The sequence below is a fragment of the Trichoderma citrinoviride genome (assembly GCF_003025115.1).
Source record: "Trichoderma citrinoviride strain TUCIM 6016 unplaced genomic scaffold BBK36scaffold_1, whole genome shotgun sequence".
Lineage (NCBI taxonomy): Eukaryota > Fungi > Ascomycota > Sordariomycetes > Hypocreales > Hypocreaceae > Trichoderma > Trichoderma citrinoviride.
In genome coordinates, this window is record NW_020194709.1 from 1491252 (window position 1) to 1509101 (window position 17850).

Here is a 17850-nt window from a genome sequence, read left to right on the forward strand (position 1 = left end):
AGGGCGTGTAATGACCAAGGGTCGGTGGAAGATTTCTAGGCGATTAATAAACGTTCTTCTCAACTCCGGTACTGTCTAGCTTTCCATAAAAGAATCCGAGCCTGGTACAAAAATGACAAAAAAGAAAAAAAATATTGAGTCTCCGATACTGGGAATCGAACCCAGGGCTGCTCGGCACTCGAAGGATGAGAGCGAGCGATGTTAGCCACTACACCATATCGGATTTTATTTGATGCTAAGTGTTGGAGCAATGATGTGCCAAGAAGCATCATCACGGCGCAACTGTTCCTTTCTTCGGATCCCCCTGTTCAAGTTGAAAGGGCTGAGCAAGCTTGAGTTCTTATGTCCAAACTCGACGTGGCCTGTAACTGCTGCGTGCGGTGAACCATGACATGGATTCCATTCCTTTCGGAGCAGCCCGTTGGTCATGCAGAACATCCATTGGGTAGAGACTAGTAGGAGAAGAAGAGACTAGTAGTAGTAGTAGAAGACGAGGGCTTGTCGAGACTATCACAAGCAACGGATGGAGAGACAACCGAGACCACATTACGCCTGACTTTGGTCTGCAAAAGTGCTACAACTATGGAGTGTACCTTACCTATCAGACATGATGTCGATCTCAAAATTGCCGACGTCTTCTGCCACTGGGCTAATACGGTGACAGGTCTACGGATCTAAATCCGACCCCATTCATGCACATGCTGCTCGGCAGGCAAATCGGCTTGCCGTAGGGCTTCAATAGTACCCGTCTTACATCGAAGATTCCATACCCCCCTTACAGGCATCCTTGAACCAAGTCTGACAGACCTTTGCCGCCATCCGAAGATAGTTCTATCGTTCGAATTGACTCGTTCATCAACCCAAGGACCAACAGAGAGTCACAACGGCAACCTCTTCTCCAGAAAGCCTTATTCAGCCCTACGGCGTCCGGAGCCCGGAACGATCGATCTTTGAGTGCGAGTCACGACTGTACAGGGCAACTTTATCATCAGGATGCACTTATCTGTCGCATATTGTATACGGTCTAGGATATTATTGTCTCAGTTTGTTGCCCTCAGCAATAGTTAACGTCAAAGGTTCTTTCATGGTCAGATTGGCGTGACCATCGTCTCGTGGCTGCTGCGCCTAGTGAGGGGGGAATAAGCAGCGCTGCATCGGCTGTGAGCGTTGATTTGATGAAAATAGTATTCCCGGCACGCAGCTACGGAATGCACGAAGCACACCCTGCGCAAGGGGAAGAACCTTGAAGAGACGCACGCGTACGGAGATTTGGAATTCCGTCAAGATCTTGAACCCGCCGGCTTTCAGAAGGACTCAAAAGTCGGTGTTCAAAAGGGTTGCCGGGGGACTTCGAGTCCCTTTGGCGCCGTTTCCTACCTTTCTAGTGTTTCTTCCGCGTATCTTCTGCCGCTACGGAGTATGGCTTATGGATATATAGTCGCCCTGAAAGACTGAGGAGGCGATGCATGTCACATGGAATACGTTTGTCGTCCCGCATCTGTCGTGGAGACGAAGAAGAGCGGAACCATGTGCCTCGAAGGATCAAGCCAGTCAGGCAGAGCGGACTGGGGCCGCCCGAAGCAGTGCGCCTGGGAACCAACTGCCGGGCTGTGAAGTCCGCCGTGCTGGACTGCAGAATGCTACACAAGGACGAGACCCAAAGGCCTGGGCTGGGCCCCCTTGCTCCACGTCAAAGCTCGAGACCAGCTCACGCCTTGCAGCCACTAAAAAAGAGAGCCGCTCGTCGGCTTATTAGCGGGAATTGGAGGGCTGTGCCGGGGGTGAGAGGACCAGGAGGGCGGACATTTGGAGTCAACGGGAGTGTAAGAGCCCGACAGGAGGTTGCCTGTCTCGGGATTTTGAGAGAAGAGACGGGAAAAAGAGACAGAGACAGACCAGTTGGAAGAGAGACTTGGAGAAGAGAAACTGGAACTTCGAGTTGGCAACGCGTAATTGTCATGGCGGTGGAAAGGAAGCACTTCAGCTCTGCGTGTGGCGCCACAGGCATAATCGGGCGTTGCCAAATCCACAGCCTCGAGAACCGGCTTCAACCGATTTGTACTAGCATTCCTTCGTCGCTCTTCGTGCCTCCAACTAACACGGAGCAAAGCGAAGCTTGTGGCTGCTACCCGCGCGGTAATCCCTAAGCAACACAGTTTGATTCCCACGCATGCCAGCATCTTTCGTCGCATGGCAGCCCCCCCCATCCCCCCTCCCCCTTCAGGTTCAGGTCTCGAGATGGGCTATCCGGGGCTCAGACTGGGGACCGCTATCATTCGCTCGTCTTTTCTCTCGTGCCTTGTCGGGCATCGTGGATCATTTCGGGGGTTTCTTCCATCTCTCTTCTTTTTTCCAACTTGACCTCGGTTCTCCCTTCTTCTGTATCGGAATTACGATTCCTTCGTACGACGCTTGACCAACACACATTATTCGTTGCTTTGGTGTTCGTTATTAATGCCCTCTTATTAGTTATTCTCAATCAAAGCAGAGGACATTATTACTTTTGGCTTTTGCGGACATCGCGAGCACCGTAGGACCCCTCCAAAAGGAAGAGAGAAAGAAAAAATCAACCAGAGACGGCCCTCCGTTTTCTTCGGCATTCCAGAATCTTTGGGGAGCATTACCACCTATTATACGATTTCTTACCACTGCCACAACTTACTATTTGATTCCCGTACCCCGTACCTGCGCATACATATACGGGTTGCAGTGCCCGAGTACTTCCTAATCGAATTCCACATCTGATCCCCTCCCCCCCGTTCTCCCCTACCGGGTACCTAAGTGGCCATAGTTCCCCGTAACACCATCGTGTCGACGCTGCAGAAAAGTTTGGAACAACACCAACAGCTGCTCAACGAGAAAGCCGCCGCCATGGACTTCGCAGCCCAATATACCTTCAGCTCTCACCAGGCCTTCCCAGGGGCTTTTATGCCTTTGACGCCTTCACACTCCCAGTCGGCCGGTTCGGACGATTTCAGCAATACCTCCCCGCCTGTCAGTTTGTGGTTCCCCCACTCCCCCCGAAGCGCAGCTTCTTGTGCCTTAGCGCTCCCTTACTTGAGCATTACGAGAGAGAGGACTAATCACACAGAGTCGAGCCTTTGGCTTCGCTCTGGGTGCTTTGAGGCTCTCGCTATGGACAAGGACACGGACACGGACTTTTGAGGTTGACTGATGCTGACTCAATCACCTCGGTGGGTGGCTCCCGTCTTGTAGGATCACTTTGCCGACCCCTTCCATGCATTCGATTACACCCAGGCGGCCTTTGGAGGCCATCATCACCCTCAGCCCTTCGGCCAGCACCAAGACCAGCTCCAGCACCACCAGCAGCTCCAGGAGCAGCATTTGCCGCACTCGCCATCCACAAATGGCAGCGTCAATGGCAGCGTCAACGGCAGCAGTAGCATCATGCGAGGCGAAGGCGGATCCGGATCAGGGTCCAAGGCTGAGGGCACTGGCGAGGAGATCCGTGGGAGCGACGACGACGACAACATGACGCCGGCCCAGTCTCGAAGGAAGGCCCAGAACCGTGCTGCGTAAGTCTTCTATCTCTCTCGCCCTCTCACTCTTTCTCTCTCCCCTATTCGCTATTGGCCTTACGTCCCGTGGTTCCCTTTTGGTGCACTGGCATATCTGGATAGTTTTGCATCGAAACTACGGGGTACCTGTAGATCGATCTGACTTCTGGATGCCTCCCACATTTGGTGGTTGGGTCAGATAAGACCAGGAGGGATTTGGTCATCATTGTCAAGGAACATCTCAAGGAACCAGACGAACCCAGCAACGGAGCCAAAAGAACCATGACAGAAGAAGCAACTTCTCTCCTGCCAGTCCTAGCATTGACTGACCGCTCTTACCTACAGGCAACGCGCATTCCGCGAACGCAAAGAAAAGCACGTCAAAGACCTCGAGTCCAAGCTCGCCAGCCTCGAAGCTGCCCAGAAAGAAGCCGCCAGCGAAAATGAGCGCCTCCGACGAGACCTGCAGAGAATGTCGACCGAAAACGAGATCCTCCGGGCCACCTCCGCCGCCAACCAGAACCAGAGCGGCTCGCACTCCCCCGAGCCCATCACGACCGGCCCCATGACTTACACGCCCACCGACTTCTACACAAACGTGCTCCAGGGCCACAACAACAGGGGGCCCCCGCATCGCATCGTCACCTCTGACGACGGCCACAGGCTGTTCGCCGCCGGTGCTGCTTGGGATTATCTCCTGGAGCACTCGTTGTATAAGCGTGGGCTGGTGGATGTCAGCAAGGTGGCCGAGTACCTGAGGCAAGTGGCCAAGTGTGATGGGCAGGGACCTGTCTTCTCCGAACGAGACATCAACTATGCCATTGAGCAGAGCGTTGCCAGTGGCTCGGATGATCTCTTGTAGGGCATGGCAGAAAGATGGAAAAAACGAAGAGACGAGAAGACGGAAGCATGGGGAGATAAAGAGACGGAGAGACGGAGAGACGAGGGCAAGAGAGCGTCAAGATGGGGAGGGGAGAGCCAGGAGTCTGATTTTTTTGTCCTCCGCCTTTGGGCGAGAGAGAGCGAGAGCGAGTTGTGTCATGACTTTCTAAATGTTGCATTACGACTGGGCGTATATCTGCGGGGTTACCTTTGGGCCTCGAAGCCCCTATTCTGATTCAAATATGTTTCTCTCATCTCTTTGTCTCTCTTCTCATTCATGTGGTTCAGCCACGCCGGCGACTCGGGGCCGTCTTCCCGAGACTTTTGGCATCGGACGATGTGCTCCGATCCTATCACGATACACACGCCCGCAGTGTTGCTACTCCGCACATCTGAGAGGAAAGAATAGCATTCTTGCATGATGCCACGGAACCTGTCATGTAGGGAGCAGCCAATGCAGCATGTACTGCTACCATGTCATGCCGGGGACTTTTGGAGCTTTCTCATACGACTACGAGTACTGCTATTGGTACTTGGCCAGCCATCGCGTTCATGGGTCTCCATCCTCATACGAGACGAGAGAAGAGCACATTGGGACATGGAAGATCCCTCGCCGCCGGTCTCCCCCCTCTGCCTTGGAAAACCATGCCTCTCAGCAGCGGTGGCCTGCTGTTTCAGCCGCAAAATGAGAAGAAAAAGAAAAGAAAAAGCAAACAGGGACGACAGCACAAACATCTCAGCCGCACCTAAGCCCACTTTTCTCGAAGCCCCTTCAGGGAGGCTAAAGTTGGGATCACGCTCATGGCGTTCCCAGATGACTGTGTAGTACAGGCCTGCTTCGTGCCACGTCTAGATATCTTGGACGGCTGATCACGGACTCGACGCAGCTGAACACAGCAACTTAGGCACTATTACTACTACCATTGGGAGAGACGAGAGACACCTCTGAGGTCTTGCGAGCAACGGCACAAACAGAATCGCGTTGAAGTCGGCCGACATTGGAGGAATCGCCGATGCCTGGGGCTTCGTCCAGTTGGGTCGTAAAGTGGTCGCCGGGGGAAAGTACCGGGTTCCTGGTACTGAGATTTGTCTTGGTCTTTGTCTCGGTCTCGATCTTGGTCTTTGGCATTGCTTCTCTTACACACCCTCATGTCCTTGTATGTACGCATCTGGTTGCATTTGCTTCGTACTAAACAACATCCCTTGCTTCCAATCCTTCGAAGAGGCGCCTCCTGTTACTTCATACTACGCGGATGGCGGCTTTGATGTGACACGTAATTTTCCCTCACTACCTAGACAATGCATGGCATCAAGTTATTTGAGCATGCATTTGCATGTACCTATGCATAGTAGTCTACGCGAACATGTTTATGCGATGATCGAATGGTCTCATTTCTACCTTACATGCTCGTAACTGACCGCAATCCAGTCGTGGGCAACCAAGTCGCCAGGTCGTAGCAAGTATGGAGAATGCAAGACGGTGGTGTGGTAGCAGTGCAGTGCCGCATGCCCCCCAAGTTCGTCCATCTTGATCTGCCGCCCATCACCAGCCCTTGTCTCTCTGGGATCTGCTCTGGAAAGTTGCCGCCCTTTGTCTGCCAAGCCTGCCCTCCTCTCCCTTCAAAAGATCAGCAATCCTGGTAAATACAACTACAGTCATGGTAGTTCAGCTTCTGCACAGGCCCCAGCGAGGATGTGCGGGGGCAAGGAAAGCCACAAAGTTGTTTGCTTGCTCTGGCCGCAGCTGCTCTCGTCCAGTCGTGTGTCGTTGATACAGCCTTCTTTTGAACCTCCAATCGAGACGCGCTGTGGCATCGATCTGCCCCGCCCCGAAACCATCAGTTGACCTATCTTGAATGAGACTTGAGCAAGAAACAGGGAAAAGAAGCAAAACCGCACTCTACCAAGCAAGCCGCTAGCAGTAGCAACTTGAAGTAATATCTAGAGATATTGGTAGTAATATGAGTAGTAGTATTACTCGCAGAAGTAGCAGTAAGAGATGGGGAGAGGAGAAGGAGGAGATTCGAGAAGACAGGCGGTTGAATTGCTGGCGATGAGATGGGTATAAGAGAAGCTTCCCCTATGCCCAGCTCTCCCATCAGCTCGTCCAGAAAGAAAAGTGAACAGCACAGAACTCTTCTCTCTTTTCCGTCTGTTTCCTATAATCTTTTAACCTTCCTTTCGAGTCAATCGACAGTCTCTCCTTGATACTCTTCTTCGCTTTGTTACCCCTCTTCCTTCTTTATCATGGAATCCATCTTCGAGGACGACTTGGAAGATGACGACGATGTCATGAGAGACGATCCAGCATTCCCCCCTCTTTACTATGTCCAGACGCCTGAGAAAAATGGCGTCTACACCCGTTCTTTCGAGATCAGCGAGCACGTATTCCCTCCTTATCTGCAAACAATTCCTCACTACATGAAGCTTTTCATTGTCATGGATCCCACCGGTTTGCGATCCTCACTGCCGTCCACATTTCCTTCCATGTTTTTCTATCCTGCCTCGAAGCCTCTTCCGGCCGAGTTCCACATACCGTATCATGATCGTCCCAACGAGTTCTACGTTTCTCTTACCCACGATTCTGCTCTTTTTAATATCAGCGACTCCTCCCCTGCACCCACATCTAAGCCCACAGCTCCACATAAGGTTCTGCGGTCGACCGAGCTCCTGGAAAGCATTTTCCTCAAGCTCGACCCTGTCACGATTCTCACTTCCATTCAGCGAGTGAATAAGACCTGGAAAGGGGTCGTGGACGGATCCACGGCACTTCAGCGGAAGCTCTACTTCGCACCTGACGGCAAAGCCAAACTGGGTCTTCATCCTCAAGCTCAGTGGCTCAAAGACGATCGCGAGAACTTCCCCGCCGTCAACTCCCTCTTGGCCAGATATTTCGAAAGCTGCTTCTTTAGCTTTGGACACATCTACGGCTGGCTGCGCCGGGCGGAATCCTTCTACGAGCACAAATGGACCCGCCACCACCATAGGCTGAAGAGGATGAACTTGCCGTGGGAACACTCGGCAATCTACCAACCTATGCTCGATGAGAAGCTGGATGGCCGGGCGACTCTTCAGGCAATGCAGGAGAGGGAGAGATTTACTCGCTCTGGCGCGAGTTGGCGCAACATGCTTGTGTGCCAGCCTCCCATCTTCAGCTTTGGCGTCATGATATTCCAGCCCGATAAGGGCACCTCAGCCCTGCCACAAAGAATGGAAAAGGCCATTATCAAGGCCCACGACATGGACGTTGGCCTCTGCATGGGCCAACTCTATGACTTTGTTCAGGAGAGGGCAGGCCACCATCCTCTGTCCTCTCTCTGGTTTCGTGTCTTCTGGTTTGAGCCCCATGGCCCCTGGACCTCGGACCTTTGCCGCGACACTGCCCATGAGCTGGCTCTTGAGACAGACCTGATTATCGAAATGTTCCACAGCAGCGACTGTTCCCTTGCATATCACCCGAGGGATCCGCCGAGGCCCGAGACCTTTGACAGAATCTTCCAAAGCAAGGACTTCAAGCCTCATGACTGGGTTCCGGCTGGTGTCGCGGTAGACAACGCAAGCGAAGGGTACGAAGCGCTCTCTCCCTTGGATGGCGACCAGAACAGGATTTGGTGTGGATTTGCAGGTAAGTGATGATGGACGAAGCATAGCCCAATCCCCTTTTACTTTTCACTTCTCTTTTTGAACAGGAAGATATGCTGATACTGTCCAAGAACTATAAGCCATCCAAACCTCAAGATCTCCTTGTTGCAAGCGGGTGGGTGGTCGGGCAACAGGGGGTGGTTTGGATTGTCTTTCTTTCTCTTTGTTTGTTCATAGATTCGGCCGAGGGTCGCCCCTCGGTTCGAAAGGGCTTGGGCATCGGGTTAGAGTTGGCCATGGCCATGGCCGTATTCCTTCATCTCTTTCCTTATCTTCTCTCTTCCCTTTCAACGACAGGTTCAGAGACGTCTCTCGGCTATGGTTGGAAGCCTTAATTGGGTCTTAGAGTTCTGCTGCAGCGATGAATTGTACTATAAATAAATTGTCCGCACACACACACAGTTTTCTTCTGTTAATGGGCCTTTGCTTCTTTGTTCAGTGCTCATTGTTCCTTAAAATACCGTCGGTGCTTCGGTGACGCATACCACGTAGGATCGTACAAAATTTGTGTTCAGAAGGAGGAGATTAGGAAAGTTCATTTGTTGTGAGCGTAGGTCCCTCTAGCATAGACAATGCTGGAAGCCATCTGGTGGACAAAGCCTTGATGGAAGCATCGTGGCTTGACCTCGAGATGACTGCGTAGGCTGTTTGACACACTAGGTGATGCCCCTGAACATGCTTCTGAACATGTTCCTGTCGGTCTGAACGTAGATGACACACGGTAGAAGGGCGTATCTAAGTCTTCCCCGCGTTTATGGCTCCAATTTTACTCGACTTGATTGTAGAAAATCAGATTTGGCCAACGGCTGGCGAAGTGGCAGAAGGTCGAGACGTTGACAATTCGCCTGCAAAGAAGTGCATTTCACCAGCACAGATTTCTTCCATATCAATCCCACAGCGTTAAACTCGGTCTTTGATCATCAAATATGTATTGAGTATCTACTCGCGGAGCAATACATGTCGTATTCGAGACGAGGAGCAGCTACTTGTAGCTATTCCCATACCCTCATCACATCGATCTACACTTCAGCCATCATCTTCCAAATTCCAATGTTGCCTCCTGTGAAAATATTGCCCAATAAAGGCACAGAGAGCTGTAGCTAAGCGAGGATCATGCCCTGACAGCTTCTGGAGCCTACTGTTCAGTGGTTGTGCTGCTGTAATCAGTGGTCGTCCATCCCCTGAAACAGCGACCATTCACTTCACCACCGTCCTTTTTACCTCTCCAGCTTCTCCAGACATCAATTTATCCACAAGATCAAGGCTTCAGGGTGCTTCTGACACCTCGTATATATACTCAAAAATTTCAAATTACTTTATACCGGGCCTGTGAACGAGTGCAGGCCATTAGGCTTCACCATCCTCGACGACAGGAATAAGGGGGCGGACAGTAATTCTGCCGCACGTGATCCCTCGCCACACTGATGCACATTTCTGGTAATATTCTTCTCTTCTTCCTTCTTTTCGCTTCTCAACCTTTGCATCGACATAGCAAGCTCCGTCTTCGTCCACTGCGTCCAGCATCTTCAACGTTTCAACGAAGATGGAAGCCGACGTACCCCTGAGGGAGAGACGACGCTTGAGAATCGTTAATACGCACTGGTCTATTGTGGCACTAGTCGTACTTACTATTTTACACTTCTTTCTCCTCATGATAGTGGCGATAAGTCTTCAGCAAGTAGAGAATGCAGCTCTCTGTTAGAGGCAAGGGCCCGCACACATGAGCACCCAGGCAACAGGCTGTCCACCAAGGTAAGCAGCACTGCTGACGCTCTTCAGAGAAAATAGACTGACAAAGAACCAGCTCTTCCAATTCTCTATATCGCCCTGAGAAGACTCGCCTGCCTGCTTTCTTCAGGTGGCCATATCCGCTCCTAGTGCTCTTCTTCTGATAGTAGCCCTCTCATCTTATCGAGGGTCTCCAGTAGTCTTCGGCCTCTATGCTAGATGGCGATGGTGAGCACCGGGCTGAATCTCGACGAGATACCACGGATGCTAACCAGTGATCTAGGAATTATCCTGTGCAGTCTATAAAGCCGGCTAAAGACTTCAAGCGGAAAGACTTGATATGAAAAGACTTTGTCGTATGGGATGGCAATCTTCCGGACAGACTCCCAGTGATGTCGTCCTACCGTTGCAAAGTTGAGGTTGGTACTCCCTCATTCCTGGAACCCTCTCCTCTACTGACAAGCTAAAGTTCTCTTTAGTAGTTATGAAGTAAATACAGTGACAATATGGTTCAGTTCTTTTTGCCTGCAACCGACTTGTTATTAAGGTGAGATTTGTACTCTACGCTGGCATCATATGGTATCTGACACATATCAAGTGATCGTTATCTCTCTCAAAATGTTGACTCTCTGACTCTCAAACTGTTGACTCTCTGATTTTTGAACATTTGACTCTTTAAGAGCCAAATATCGTCACATTCTCGGGAAAGTCGACAATGACAGCTTGGTATACAATGTGGCAGATCAACAACGGGCAACTGTTGGCGTTGGTCCGTACACTTTGATTCACATCTGACTATTAGACAGAACTTATACTTGAGGACACAAGCCGTCATGAAAGGTGAGAGATGAATAATGTCGAGGGTTCTTCATGAGCTGATGGTTGAACTCTCTGTCTCTAGACCGCTGCTATAGACAAGATCCGAACGGAGTCCTCCCAATCTCCTATCTCTCTCATCGACGAGTCAAGAGAAGACGATGCTCGAACCGTATACCGATCGAACCGATGACGAGAACGAAGAGCACCTCATGGGGCAACGAACGATCGAACGATACATATACATAACATACCTATCAGGGGTACATGGGATATGAATCAGGAGAGGTGGACCAACAAGTGCTACGAACAGCCGGCCGGTCAGAATAAGGAATCAGTTTCAAAAACCAACAGCGAATAACGATTGTACCGACACCCGGCCGACGATACGTAAACAGACGATACGAAAACGGACGAGAGAGAGTATTTCGAAAATTGCTACGAACAGCCGGCCGGTCGGAATACAAGGCACAATACGGGGGTTGTGGAATGTGAATGTGCAAGGGACATCGACATGCTACGGACAGCCGGCCGGTCAGAATAAGATGGTAGGATAGGAACCGACGGCGAAAATCGAATGCCACCGAGACCCGAACGACGACACGTCTCCCAAACTGAGAGCACATCGACAAATGTTACGAATAGTCGGCCGGCCGATCGATCGATCGAGATATGTATACTATAATACTAACCTTTTCAGGGAGAGAATCATAGCCAGCTTATACGACTGAACGCGAAAGAACATTTGCCTGAAAGGGAGAAAAATCCAACTGTCCACAATGCAAAATTCACCGTAAGTGTACTCTCTGCATGATGTATTACAGACTGGAATGAGCATCATTTCGTCCACCCTCCGATTTTGCTGACGTTGTTTTAGGACGCCAAACAGACCCCGCAGAATCAGCTTTGAGGCGCCTGGGGCTACTTCCTCTGACAGGCCCATTGAACGGAAAGCGCAAAAGCCACAAGAACAAATACCTGGAGCACCAAACGAGAGTTTTGCTCTCTCTTACTCAAGGGTAGGCTGAGCCTCGATCACACTGTCATGGAATCTTATCGAAGAAACTGCAGAAAGGGCATGATTTCAACAAAAGAACGTCTTGCATACCATCTGGGAAATGGACGTTTTCTTACGGCTAAACCCGCAGCTACATCAGCTCACCTTTATACATGTCTTATCTCACGTCAATTAGCTAGGGCAAACGGATCCGGTTCTCTTATTCCTGGACATGCATTGCAGATTTCTCTGTTCTCCCTTCGTGTTCGGAACGCTTCTCACCATCCGATGACTTGACAGCAACACAGCATTGAGTTCTGGACATTCTGGCCATCAACCGTCCAACTCAAGCGAGCTCTTGGTCTTTTCTCTTTCTTTCAGAGACTGATTCCCCGGCTTGCCTGTTTGAGCCCTTATATAACTATCCTGTCCTCCTTGATGATGTCGGCAGCCTTCTCTGCGACGGCATAAACCATGCTCTGGATGTTCCCAGCAATTTGAATTGGAAAGACACTGGCATCAACCACTCTGAGACTCTTGGTGCCGTATACTCTCAGTCTGCTGTCAACGACACCTCCTTGATCCCTTGGCTTCATCGCTAAGCTACAGGACGGATGAAAGCAGCACACCTGCGACTGCCGAACAATCTCCCTCGCGTCTTCTAAGAAATTTCCCTTAAGCTGCGGAATACGAGCGCCGTCGGGCTTGAAAAGATCTCCGAATGGAGCCGTACGGAGAAGCAGCTCGACAAACTGGACATGGCGAGCAGAGATCTCCAGATCCAGTGGATTCGAGTTAAAGTTCGGATCCCAAGTAGGGAACTCGTCAACGTTGGCGCTGGTGATGTGGACGCTGCCACGAGAAAAGGGGTGGTTCAGCATTGTCATGACCGTCAAGTAGTTCTCCGGGCTTGTCGGCAAGAGATAATCGGCCATGCTGGGCGGATTATCCATGACAGTGTGTGTCTGTGAGGGGAAGAGAAAATACTGCACGGCTGGCTCATCCTGCTCCTGAAGAAGCTTGCGGAGCACCTTTGCGTCGAGAGTCTGCGCATGTTGGTCGTGATAGGCAAACAGCGACTTCTTGGTATCCTCAGAGCAGACGCCTGCCCCATCAGCCAGGGGGACATAGGCGACGCTGATGTTGGACTGGCCCAGGGGCCCCTTGCCGCCATCCTGGAACTGCTGGAGAAGAGCATTAAGAACGTTGGGATCTCTCAGCACGTCGCCCGATGGAACGTCAGGATTAACCTCGAACGACTGGCATGTGATGGGATGGTCCTGAAGATTCTCGCCGACGTTCGGGTTATCGACAATAACAGGGATGTCCAGACTCTCTAGGAGGGACCTGCTGCCAACACCAGATAGCTCGAGGATCTGGGGTGACATGAGGGCTCCCGCAGCCAGGATAATCTCGCCACCAGTCAACACCGTCTTTTCAATGCCCTTTTGTGTTCGAATAAGCACACCGACAGCAACAGGCTCGTCTTTTGAAGTATCAAGAATGATCTTCCGGACGACCGTCTCCGTGATGACCGTCAGATTTGACCTGCTCGCAATCTCAGGGGTATAATGGGCGTTGCCGGCATGACTTCGAGTGTTGGTAGCAGGATCGATGCTACCGCCTTGTTGAAAAGCTCCCAGACCCTTTCCGGTTCGCGGATCGGTCTTCATCTCCAGTCCTAGATTGGCAAACGCCTCCATCCAGGCCTTGTTCGGCTTGCTATAGCCTTCGCTAAAGCACACCTGGATAGGCCCATTACCAACCACTGAGTCATCGTGATTTGCAAGGCCCAGAATATCTTTCGCGGCCTCTGGAGGGGGGTGGAACGTTGCGAACTTGCGCAAGTACGGTGATAGGGAATCATAGTCCCAGCCCTTGTTTCCCAAAGCACCCCAAGCGTCCAGGCTACCTCTTGGAGGATACAGCAGCATCATGAAGTTCAGAGCAGAAGAGCCTCCCAATTGCTTGCCGCGGGCCTGGTTGATTATACGGTTGTTGAGCCCCGGCTGGGGATGGGGTTAGTCCGATGTCCAGACGACAGTCGTTGTTCATACGGGCCTTGCTCACCTGAGGAGTCGAGCGGAGGTTCCAATCGTATTCCGGCTTGCCGTACATTCCAACAACGAGTCCTGGGATTTGGACGAGAGGGTCTTTGGTGCGATCTTGCCCGGCCTCAATCACCAAGACTCTAATATCCGCATCTTCGGTCAAGCGATTAGCAACTGTCAGTCCGGCTGTGCCGCCTCCTATAATGATATAATCGAAGACATCTACGGTCGAGCCCATGGCCGCTTGATGGTGGTGGAGCAATGTCAAGCCGACACGTCTGAACCTTGTCGTTGTATGGAGATCACTGACGAGGCCGCTTTCCACAACCATGAGGGAGAATCTGAGGATTGACGGAACAAGCCTGGGGATTCCTCGCCTCTTAATATGCGTATGCCAAGGGCCAGACCTTGTCCAGCCATGTTTCAGACAACAACATTCTTCGCCAGTTCAACTCCTTCGTACTGCTACCTTCACGGATATATGTGCACATCTCCCCCACGCGAATCCTTCAGACCCATGGAGATGCTCATATCGTCCCGGAATTGCAATGTCACACATCAGTCAAGGATGGTTACATCGACAGCCGTCGAAAAGCTTGAAAGATTAGCACGCAGTTGGCAAACCGACAAAGATTGCAGCTGTTTCGTATTACACTGCAGCCCTTCCCTTGCATACTGGCTAATCATACATTCGCCTCCACTGTCGATTGGCGAAAGACCAGTAGTCGACAATCCCCCGACTCTCTCTGCTCAGTCAAATCAGCGACTACAGTGCACGAAGCCTCGGTTTGCAGGTTGACGCGTCTGCGGAGCGTAAGGAGATACGTTTGCCGCATCAGTTTCGCATCCAAGAGCCGACAGCTGGCAAGGCTCTACAGGACTCACCGATACTTAGTGCCGCATGCTTGAACGCCTTCCCACACCGGTTCTATCCTCACTTCAGATCTGTGCTCAGTCTAAGCACTGGTACGGCCGGCGTCCGTGGCCTTTGGTTTTTGAGTTGGTGTTCTCCCCTTTTGTTGGACCTAGACCGTCTCCACTGGGGAAACTACTTCATACGATGATCTGATCCTCGACAAAAGTCGAACAACCAACGGCGACTTTTCAGACGCCAGAGCAAAGAGAAAACTACAGCTCGATTGTCCGCTCGTTATGTACCGCCGCTGATGGTTCACCAAGTTGTTGCTCTGGTCAAGTGTGACAAGAGCTAGTCTGCCCTTGGTCTAGGTAGGGATTGCTCGCGCTGTCGTACCTGTACAGAGGACGCATACTCTCTGGATATCCTATCCCTGCCGGGAAAGAGTGTTGGGCAAGGACACAACAAGGCAAGCTGCCGATCATGGTGCTGGCCGACAGGGGTCGCGGATCTCTGGCGATGTTAGGTCTCTCTCTGGCCTGACTCCAATATCCGTATTTGTATTGCCGTACTACATATGCAGCCAGGATATGGGGGCAGAGTACTGAACCAACAACACCCGGAAGCATGCTCTCATATAAGCAGTACTTTATCTAGTACTTTATCATGAAGGATGCCGCACGCTCAAGTCTGTTTGGCCGTGTCTGCCGAATGCACGGCAAGCGAAAAGGTGGATGATCCTGCTGCATCGACGAACCACGGCAGCAGAATGGCGCTGCAGACTGTCACATTCCCAATTGTTCCGGTGGTCAGGACGCACATTATCGTCAACAGCATCCTCGTCGCCATCGCCGTCGTTATTCTCGGACTCCGCCTTTTCGCACGCATCGTGACCGGGGCAAAGCTTTGGTGGGATGACTACTTGATACTTCTTGCAATGCCCCTGGGCATCGGCATGCTTGTCATTGAGGGCCTTTGTAGGCTTTTCCCGCGCCATGATAGATACGACTTTCGATTTTGCGAGACGGCTGCTGACAGGCATTTCTAGATGCGCCGATGGGAGTTGGACGTCCGGTCACCGAAACGCAGCCGAATATGGTCGTCGTCCTGAAGCTGACCGTCGCGTATGCGTTGATATACACAGCGTGCATCACCATCGTTAAGCTTAGCATCCTCTGTTTCTACCTCCGAGTCTTCCCCAGCAGCAAGTTGCGCATTGCCACGCAGATTGTGATCGGGCTTGTGTCGTTATGGGGCTTGGGTAGTCTCATCATGTTCTTCTTTGTCTGCCGGCCTTTCCAAGCGACCTGGAATCCCCTCGCCGAGGACAGTTGCGCAGACCGAATCTCGACATTCCTCGCAGTCGGGGCTTATAACATCGTTAGCGACATCGTCATCCTCGCATTGCCCTTGCGCACAATGTGGACGCTGAACACGCGGAGCCAAATGAAGGTTGCGCTGACAGTACTCTTTCTGACCGGCCTGCTGTAAGTCCTTTGGCATGTTCCCGAGCGGGTTTCCCGCTGTCTTCTCGTCCCGCTTCTTCCTTAACCGCCGAGTAATCTAACAACAACTCGGCCAATGCAGCAGGGTGTCTGTCGTCGCAGTCTGTCGGGTCATTACATTGACGCACCTCGACGTGGATAATGCAACAGGCACCATGGTATGGGCTGACTTTCTCGCGACCCTCGAGGCCAATCTTGGCATCATTTGCGTGTCGCTGCCGATGTTGGGTCCACTGGTCATAAAATACACCAAAGGCCAAGGAGCGAGTAAGATGGGAAGATGCGGCCTTTTCGATCAACCCAGACAATCAGGCTCGAGACTTCGCAGTAGGAAGAAGCGTCCCGGTCTTGAGACTCTCGCGCTGCAGTCAATTTACGACCATGGCGCAGACACGAACCACGCCACAACCGTGTCTGTCGCACAACCATCCAGCCCAGATGGAAGTCAGACACAATTAAATCCGCTGCAGCGCGAGCTTTCTGGGCAGCCTCGCGTCCGAGGAGGTGCCATCCTCGTCGAAAGCAAGTGGGAGATCCGTCGCTCTCAGGCTTAGGTATCTGTGGATTCTTCTCACCGGCACGAATGAATGGCAGGACGCTTGTTGGAGAGCATCTTGCTCGGAGGCCATCAACATCTCAAAGCTAGATCCGTGCCTACCAGTAACAACCCAAATCTCCCTGAGGCACACGGTAATCGTTGACGGGGACACCGTGGTTGACTCTGTTGGTATATCTGGCGACTTGAAACTGTACCTTTGGCTCGGTTTGGTCAGATGCTTCCCGATCGAGAGACGAGTGGCCATGATATTAGCTCAGCGGGGGAGCTTGTGAATCTCGTTGCCCCTGGGGAGTGGACGATGTGAGGGACGTATGACCAGGTCCTTGCTTCGCGACAGCGAGATCTGATTAGATCTCCAAGATAAAGGGGATGGATCTCGGTACACGCTTAGCCTCCTTTTGCTTGACAGAAGGGACATCATATGGTAGATCTCTGCTGGGGTTATCAGCGAAGAATCGCCGAAGGATATGGACCGAAAGCTGTCGAGCTGGGAACACATCAATAACTGATGCTTGATCAACTATTGTCTCGAAAATGTTTCTCGGCCATAATCGTGACTGACTGCACGAAACAAATGCACGGCCTTACAAGGACGAGACGACATGACCAAGGTCAATTTTTCTTGGGAAGCCGATTCCACGTCGGCAATCCTCGAGGTTGGAAGCACGCTTCGTGCACTTCCTGAGACATCGCGCCTGTTACCGTGGCTAATTTCTCCTTCACCTCAGGAGGCGAGAAGCCCCAGTGCCCGCTGGCCTGCGTTTGGACAACCCTTTCCATTGCAATCTCGGAGGAGCAGGCGTCAAACCGAAGACGGGCAGCACCAGAGGACCTCCACCGCATACAACTAGCTAAGACGCATGTCGGTCGCCGTTTCCCGTTGAGGACGCCTCCGAGCCTTTGATGATGCCTTGGTAATACTAGTAGCAAGTGTGCCCAGCAGGGTGTGCTACTGGCATCCGCGTCGCCATTCGGACGCCCCATCATGCGGTCTTGATTGGAGCAGTGCGGGGGGCAAAACAAGAAAAGAGAGACATATTCTAGAGCAAATTTTCATGCGACTAGTCGCTGGTCGATGTTGTTGTCTGTCGATTATGACAGAAGTTCTCCATAGCTTTCTGATATCTGACCAAGTCTCAGCACTCGGCGCCGTCATCTTTGCGAAAAGGGAGCAGTCTGGTGGTCAAGTCTTTTCATCTTAGGGGTCCAACTGGCGGCAAAATAGCACCACCAAGCCGTGCTACAGCGCTCGAGCTTTCGCCGCATCTCCCCTTGCATACACTATCGAAAGCTCAG

At 51.8% G+C, this 17850-nt stretch overlaps 4 protein-coding genes and 1 non-coding gene across 5 annotated transcripts; 3 read left to right on the forward strand and 2 right to left on the reverse strand.

The window, feature by feature from the left end:
• Positions 1-140: 140 nt before the first annotated feature.
• BBK36DRAFT_t13 lies at positions 141-223 on the reverse strand. The gene has a single exon. It is a non-coding gene; the product is annotated as a tRNA-Glu (tRNA).
• Positions 224-3408: 3185 nt separating this feature from the next.
• BBK36DRAFT_1108212 (basic-leucine zipper transcription factor-like protein) lies at positions 3409-4380 on the forward strand (the record flags this gene model as incomplete). The annotated part of the gene is made up of 2 exons (XM_024889339.1): positions 3409-3536; positions 3864-4380. 2 exons carry the CDS (start codon positions 3409-3411, stop codon positions 4378-4380), a joined length of 645 nt encoding a protein of 214 aa, XP_024753847.1.
• Positions 4381-6647: 2267 nt separating this feature from the next.
• On the forward strand, positions 6648-8033 carry BBK36DRAFT_1155329 (hypothetical protein; the record flags this gene model as incomplete). The annotated part of the gene is made up of 1 exon (XM_024893820.1): positions 6648-8033. The coding sequence occupies one exon, from the start codon at positions 6648-6650 to the stop codon at positions 8031-8033; it is 1386 nt and encodes a 461-aa protein (XP_024753848.1).
• A 3963-nt stretch (positions 8034-11996) lies between these two features.
• BBK36DRAFT_1109048 (GMC oxidoreductase) lies at positions 11997-13872 on the reverse strand (the record flags this gene model as incomplete). Its single annotated transcript, XM_024889433.1, has 2 exons — positions 11997-13592; positions 13654-13872. 2 exons carry the CDS (start codon positions 13870-13872, stop codon positions 11997-11999), a joined length of 1815 nt encoding a protein of 604 aa, XP_024753849.1.
• Positions 13873-15259: 1387 nt separating this feature from the next.
• Positions 15260-16549, forward strand: BBK36DRAFT_1155331 (hypothetical protein; the record flags this gene model as incomplete). The annotated part of the gene is made up of 3 exons (XM_024893821.1): positions 15260-15467; positions 15539-15977; positions 16078-16549. 3 exons carry the CDS (start codon positions 15260-15262, stop codon positions 16547-16549), a joined length of 1119 nt encoding a protein of 372 aa, XP_024753850.1.
• Between the last annotated feature and the right edge of the window lie 1301 nt (positions 16550-17850).